This window comes from Pygoscelis adeliae, unplaced genomic scaffold, assembly GCF_000699105.1.
Source record: "Pygoscelis adeliae isolate BGI_AS28 unplaced genomic scaffold, ASM69910v1 Scaffold29, whole genome shotgun sequence".
NCBI classification, from domain to species: Eukaryota; Metazoa; Chordata; class Aves; order Sphenisciformes; family Spheniscidae; genus Pygoscelis; species Pygoscelis adeliae.
The window spans coordinates 290,461-296,897 of record NW_008825611.1 but is presented as its reverse complement, the minus strand read 5'-3'; the positions used below and the strand labels follow the sequence as shown (position 1 = coordinate 296,897).

Here is a 6,437-nt window from a genome sequence, read left to right as displayed (position 1 = left end):
GAGGTGGTGGATGCCCCATCCCTGGAAACATTCCAGGTCAGGTTGGACGGGGCTCTGAGCAACCTGCTCTAGTTGAAGCTGTCCCTGCCCACGGCAGGGGGGTTGGACTAGGTGGCCTTTAGAGGTCCCTTCCAACCCAAACTATTCTATGATTCTATGATTCTATGAAAAAACCCCATGTGTGGAAGCTCTCTGAAGTTATTGGCTAGTCCAATGCAAAGCCTGTGCTCAGTCCTTGGAGTCTAGTTAACTGACAGCTTCTGTTACCCGAACGTTCAGCAAATCAGGGTCACTGTTAATTATGCAATAGTAAAATAATTCAATCTGAAAATTACTCTGGTGGGTGGTAAATCAAGGCCATTGCTTTTTATTTAAAAATAAAATATTTAATGTCTACTACTGCCATCATCAGTAAATTAATCTGTTATTTGTTTTAAAATAATTTCAATTTAATATTATTTTGATACTAACGATTTGCTGATGAGTAGTACCTCTCATCTGAAATGTTCCAATGCTTAGCAAACCTCAGTCAGTTAAGCCTCAACGTTATGACCTCCAGGATCCTCATCTAACAAGGGAGGAACCTGTGTCCCGGGCAGCTGAAATGCTTGTCTGAAGCCGTGCAGCTGCCTTGCAGGAGGGTGAGAAGCCAAACCAGTGGTCCTGGCTCCCCTTCAACACTCCTGAAAAGCCCACGGATTTTCCAGTACTTCTAAAAAAACCATATCTCTCTGTAGCACCCATGAAAGAAAAGAGAAGGTGACCAACAGGCAGGAGGGCAGAGTCAGGGATAGGAGCATGTAGCCCTGAGCTTGATGTTGGGGAAGAATATGTCAGGGCACGAAGAAGAGGGTGAATCAGAGACTCCAGGAGGTGGAGGGGAGGTTGAATGTCTGCACGTAGCTGAAATGACACAAATGGAAGAGGGAGCTGAGGTGAGGAGGGCTGGAGGGCATGGAGGAGGTGTAGACACGGCCAAGCATCTCTTGGGGCCAGGTCAGCTCTCTCCTACCTTGGTGGGCTGGAGGTGCTCAAAGATGTTCTCTCTGAGGGTCGCCACAGCTCTGTTGGCATTTCGCTCCTGCTTGTACATCTGTGTGGTGGGGTGGATGGATGGGGCCACAGCTGCATTCATGTAGGTCCCATTGCCAAAGGCCAGAATGGCATTTTCTTTGTGTGGGAAAGAGATGGAGAAAAGTGTTGTCAGGGCAACGTTTCCAAGGGAAAGCACACGCATCCTTTCTCCAGCTTCCTTTGACTGCATCACCCAAATGCATGCCCGAGGGTCTTCAGAGCTCCTTTGTTGAAAGCACAGGGAGCTGGACACCTATAGCCTCTTGAGGACCAGGGCATCTTCATACCCTCATTCACAAGAAACCTCACCAGCTTGCGGGCGATGCTGCCGGAGCAGCAATGTGCCAGGCGATACTTACGGAGACAGATATTGTCGGTGAAGAGATGCAGAAAGCTCTCACACTCTTCCTGCCGGTTGCCACTGGCATTGCACGTGCACCAGGGAGCTATGCTGGAAGTTGAGTTGTCAATGTAGTTGGGTGTGATGGGGCTGCCTGCCAGGAAGGGTGGAGAAGTGTTACCGCAAGGCTGGCACTTCAAGAAGGGACAATGACTTCCCTCCTTGCTGCTCTCTTGGGTTGCTCTGCTTACAGCCTCAGCTGAGCCCCTCCGTGAAGGCAGCACGAGAAAAACCCTTCAAGTGCTGGTGTTACAGGTCCGTTTTGCTCCCAGGGAGGAGAAGAGGGGCAGTCGCAACCCTTTTGTTCACCCCACCACCAACAAAGCCTTCAGTCAATTAAAACGTGCTATCAGTCCGAGGAATGGGCAGCTCCTGGGAACTCAGGTTCCCTAATAACATTCAAAAACTGTATGTGAATGTGCATTGAAGTTTCCACGCTGAAAAAGCCAAACTCAAACTCCAGAATGGTCAGAGACAACAAAGGATGGATTAAACCAGAATGAAATCTTGACCCAAAAAGCTGTCAATCTATCCCATCCGTCAGGATGGACCAAGTCCAATGGCCATTGGTGCTTCTCTTTGGACTCTGGCTGTGCTTGTGCTAACTGCTGCCAGCTGGGTCTCTGCAGCGTCTGAAAACCCAGTGTGACATCCTCTGAAGTCAGCAAGATGGCAGTGGATGGTGATTTCCAGTGGCATCACTGGCGATGGCATCAGGGAACCCCTGACAGAGCAGGTGCCCTGGAACAGCCCATCTACTTCCACCTGAGAGAGAAGCTGGGATCTTGCAGCAGCCCATGGTGCATGGTTTTTCTCCCTCCACTGCAGCTATCCTAAAGTTACCCCCTGCTCATGGCTTAGGCTCCTTCTCTAGTCACTGCAGAGAGAAAGCCCAGCATCTCCCTGAGATCCCAGTCTCAGCTCCCCACCTTACTGTCCTCATAGCTTTTAGCTGGCCAGAGTAAGAGGAGATGTTTCCCATCCAGAGGAGATATTTCCCACCCAGGGAGTGGGAGAGAGACCAGCCGAAGGATGCAGCCTCTTACCTATGATCCCTGTGTACGCCAGCAGACAGGCAGCGCAGCTCCCCCCCCGCCAGCCGCTCGCAGCCTGCAGGGATGGCTGGCAATTAAACTGGAACTCCGCATAGCGTGACCTGATGGAGCGAGAGCACAAGGTGGGACATATTAGCACAGATATTCGGGGCACAAAGGGACATAATAGCACACTGGTGGTGTTTACAGAAGGGAACGCATTTGCGAAATCCTTTGCCGCTGTAGGTGTTGTTAAACGAGTTTGAATCAATGTCATTTTATACTCTCCTGCCCCCCCCCTCAACGAACCCAGAATTGGGTTTTATCCCTTTGAGATGAGACATGAATAGGTGCTGTAGTTAATGTTTTACAGGCTTCCTCTGGGACTGCAAGAAAGGTCCAGCCTTGAAAGAAATGTTTGTTTTCTGGTGTGTGAAGCTGGTTTTTGAGGGAAGAGCTGTTGCAGGCAGCGAGGGAATTCATTCTGTATTGCCATTATCTGACTCTTGGGTAATAATTTCCCCTAGAGACCTAAGCCTTCATTTTTAGGCTGATTTGCTGAAAGAGAGAATCACTCTGGTCCAGTTTCTCTCTCTTCAAAGCCTGTGCTCTAAATCATAGAATCATGGAATAGTTTGGGTTGGAAGGGACCTCTCAAGGCCATCTAGTCCAACCCCCCTGCCGTGGGCAGGGACAGCTTCAACTAGATCAGGTTGCTCAGAGCCCCGTCCAACCTGACCTTGAAATGTAGCTGAGGTCATCCTTGGGTTAAGGGAAATGCCCTAAGGCTCAGATATGAAATGCTCTACCCGTCATCAGGGCTGCTGCCACATCCTCTGCTGCAGGCACCCATTCTCAGGGGAAGGTTGGGCTCTCTGGAGCCTGTGGAGCAAGAGGTGTATGACATACAGCTCTGACCACAGACCACTGTGCCTCGGCTTTCCCATTGCCTAGGTGAAAGCACCAAACCAAACCACTCAGCACAAAGCAGCTTTGAGTCACACACTGGGCTTGTTGGGACTGTCTGGACCATGCAGGGAAGAAGGTGTATCATTCAGACAGATTGCCAGATTGCTTTTTGCGTGTGGCTCCCCTGCTAGCTTGGTTGGATGAACTCTGTAAATCATGCTGTCAACCAGGTATTTGCCACCTAATTCTTTAGGGATGAGTCAGTTGTTGGCACATAGGCATGTAGTGGTCTTTGGAATTGTAGGATACCTAAGACATCCACATGGGGCTTTCAGGTAGGACATAGGACCTACTGGAGATTCAGATCCATCTAAACAGGCATCCCATGGCCAGGTAAGAAGGCATCTCACATGGCATTTGAGCTGCTTAGGAAACTCAAGCAAGCACTAACACTGTCGACACATGAAGGTAGGGCCATTTGGATGACAACCTGCAGTGTCTGACCTGGGTACCTCATATGTTTGCTCTGCCTGGGCAATCTCAGAAAAACTGAGCATGTTGCTCCTCCCAGACAGGCTGTGTCTTCCAGACATTTTGTCGGTGCTCCTCGTCAGTGTCAGCACTCCGACTTGCACTTTCCTGCCCACCTCTGTCCTCCTCCCCAGTCTTCTCCTTTTTTTCCTCTTCTTTGTTCCCATGTTTGCCTCATACCAACCCCTTTCTCCTGTGCCATGGCCAGGCAAACTCTTCTTGCCCAGATTTTCGCTGCATTATTTAGGGGAGGGATGTACTGATTTCAGGTTTTTTATTATTCATGTTAGTACAGCCCACCCTTCCAAGCTGGGAAATTCAAGGGGTTACAGCTGTGAAGAAGCTGCAGGAGGACTAAGCAGTGCAGGCAGGGTTAGCCCTGGAGTATTTTACTCTATTTCTTTAAAGTGTCATGATTTGTTCCTGGCTCTCCTTGTGGTTTCTGCACTGTTAGCTTTGACCAGGTCACACGTCAACCCCTTGCTCCCACCGTGTCTCTAGAGGATGTTTTATATGATATATTCAGAGACCAAGGAACCAGATAATTAACAGCTGTTCTGCTTGCAGGAAATGGTTTCCAGTCTCCTGGGAAGAAACACTCTCCCCTTTGAACCTCCTCTTCCCCGCTGGGCCCACCTGTATTGTTAGGGAGAGGGCAATAGCCATCCGTTTCGGATTCCCTGGGTAGCCGGGGGAAATCTGAGCAAGAGCTGGTGTGGCTCAGGGACTTTGCACCTTTCAGAGTCAGCTTCAGATGTATAGCTTGGCTGTTCTCCTTGATCCATGTTTCTGGGGTGCAGAGAGGTGAGGGAATCAGTACCAGTCCATCCTTCCAAGAGGATGCTGCTGGTCTCACCTCCCTTTGTGAAAAGACATAATTTTTTAATTGTAATTTAAAGATGATGTGCTGGTAGGGAATGGCTGCTGGAAGTTCAGGTCAGGAAGTCTCAAAGCCCACAATAATTAGAGACTGGGACAATACTGGGAGATGTGTCCTACACTTGCTCTTGTGCCTTCTCCAGGTGTCTGCTCATGGCCACAGCTGCACACAGGACACGGGGCTGGGGCCACCGCGGCTGGTGCAGTACGGCTGCTGTTACGGCCTTACATCTCTTACTGACAGATGGGCTCCACTCCTGAGAGCTCTATGTGGATTAACCTTCTGGAGTATCAAAGACTTTTTGAGAAATAGAGGGGTGAAAATAGTACAGCTGAGGGAAAAACACTTAAGGGGTATGCCTGTGAGTGTGCACATTGGGATGGGTCTGTGCATGTGTGCATGCATGGGGCTTAAATGGAAACAGAGGAGCAAACCACCCTGGCCACATACTACATGGTGAATCTGGAGTGAGAACTGTGACTCTGAGACTTCTATTGCAACCACTAGAACATCTAGCCTTGCAGTAGAAGGAGTGTATTTTATATATATATGATAATTTTTCTGATTAAAAACCCCAAAGCCATGGTTTTAAGGTATCTACAAGTGCCTGTGACTGTTAGGATAGCTTGGGTGCTCCTGTAGGATGCTCTGGGCTAGGGGAGATAGACAGTGAGGAGACAGATTGGTGAAAGTGGCTGCAAGCACCCCACACCACATCCCTGCTTAGCTCGCACCTTCCTGGAACTATTTCCATAGCAGGTCTTTCTTTAGGACCAAAGCCAAAAACCCACAGAAAAGGTCTCAAAAAGCTCCAGCACAAATTCCTCAAATCCTCTCCTGTCTGTTAACGCCTTCTGTATAGAGTATGAGACAAGGACATGGGTCATGGGAAGGAGCCACTCAGGCAATGACCTGTGTAGGTGGGTTGTGGTGGGATGGGTGCCTCCAGACAGGATCCTTCGGGCGGGTGCATTGGCTCTGGTCACCGGGCTGTCACCGGTGGATGAACCTCAGGCTTGTGCAAGGGACAGCTCTCCATGTAGGCCACCCCAGTGTGCGAACGTTACCTGCAGACGTAGTTTTCCCGGCAGGAGTCCAGAGGTGCCAGGCAGTTGGGCTTCTCCTTGGAGTCATAGGAGCACGCAGGAACGATGGTCTGCCGCCGGCGTTCGGCACAGGCTGTGTCGTCACAGGGGCAGAAGAGCAGCTCGTGGGTGTACTCCGGTGGCACGCGGTCAAAGAACTTGCGCAGAGCCTTGTGGCACTTGGAGCGGTTGCAGGTGTCGGCCCGGGCCAGGCGCCGGATGCAGAAGGAGACGTACTCTGTCCGCAGCCGCTGGCACATCTCGTCCACGTTGCAGGCTTTGGCAGCATCCAGACACTGGTTCACCTGGGTCACCTCATTCTCAGACCCTGTGGGGTGGTGGGAGATGGTGATGGGGTTTTGTGCTGACGTCCCCACCAGCAGCACCACCCTATGCTGAGATCTTCATCCCCATCCTGTTCCCATCCATGGCCACCTCGGTGAGACCACCACCCACGCTGGGAAGGCAGTGGCCAGGGTGAAGGTCACATTTGCTGTCTGTGTCCTGGCAGTACCAAATCCGCT

At 50.6% G+C, this 6,437-nt stretch overlaps 1 protein-coding gene across 1 annotated transcript in view; it reads right to left on the bottom strand.

The window, feature by feature from the left end:
* The window catches only part of GFRA4 (GDNF family receptor alpha 4), an 18,478-nt gene that overhangs the window by 4,689 nt on the left and 7,352 nt on the right, over window positions 1-6,437 (bottom strand). Inside the window, exons 3-6 of the mRNA XM_009332708.1 lie at window positions 5,896-6,241; window positions 2,521-2,630; window positions 1,434-1,568; window positions 1,013-1,170 (exon numbers count right to left, since the gene is read on the bottom strand). Coding sequence (XP_009330983.1) covers window positions 1,013-1,170; window positions 1,434-1,568; window positions 2,521-2,630; window positions 5,896-6,241 — 749 coding nt within the window. The remainder of the gene's footprint in view (window positions 1-1,012; window positions 1,171-1,433; window positions 1,569-2,520; window positions 2,631-5,895; window positions 6,242-6,437) is intronic.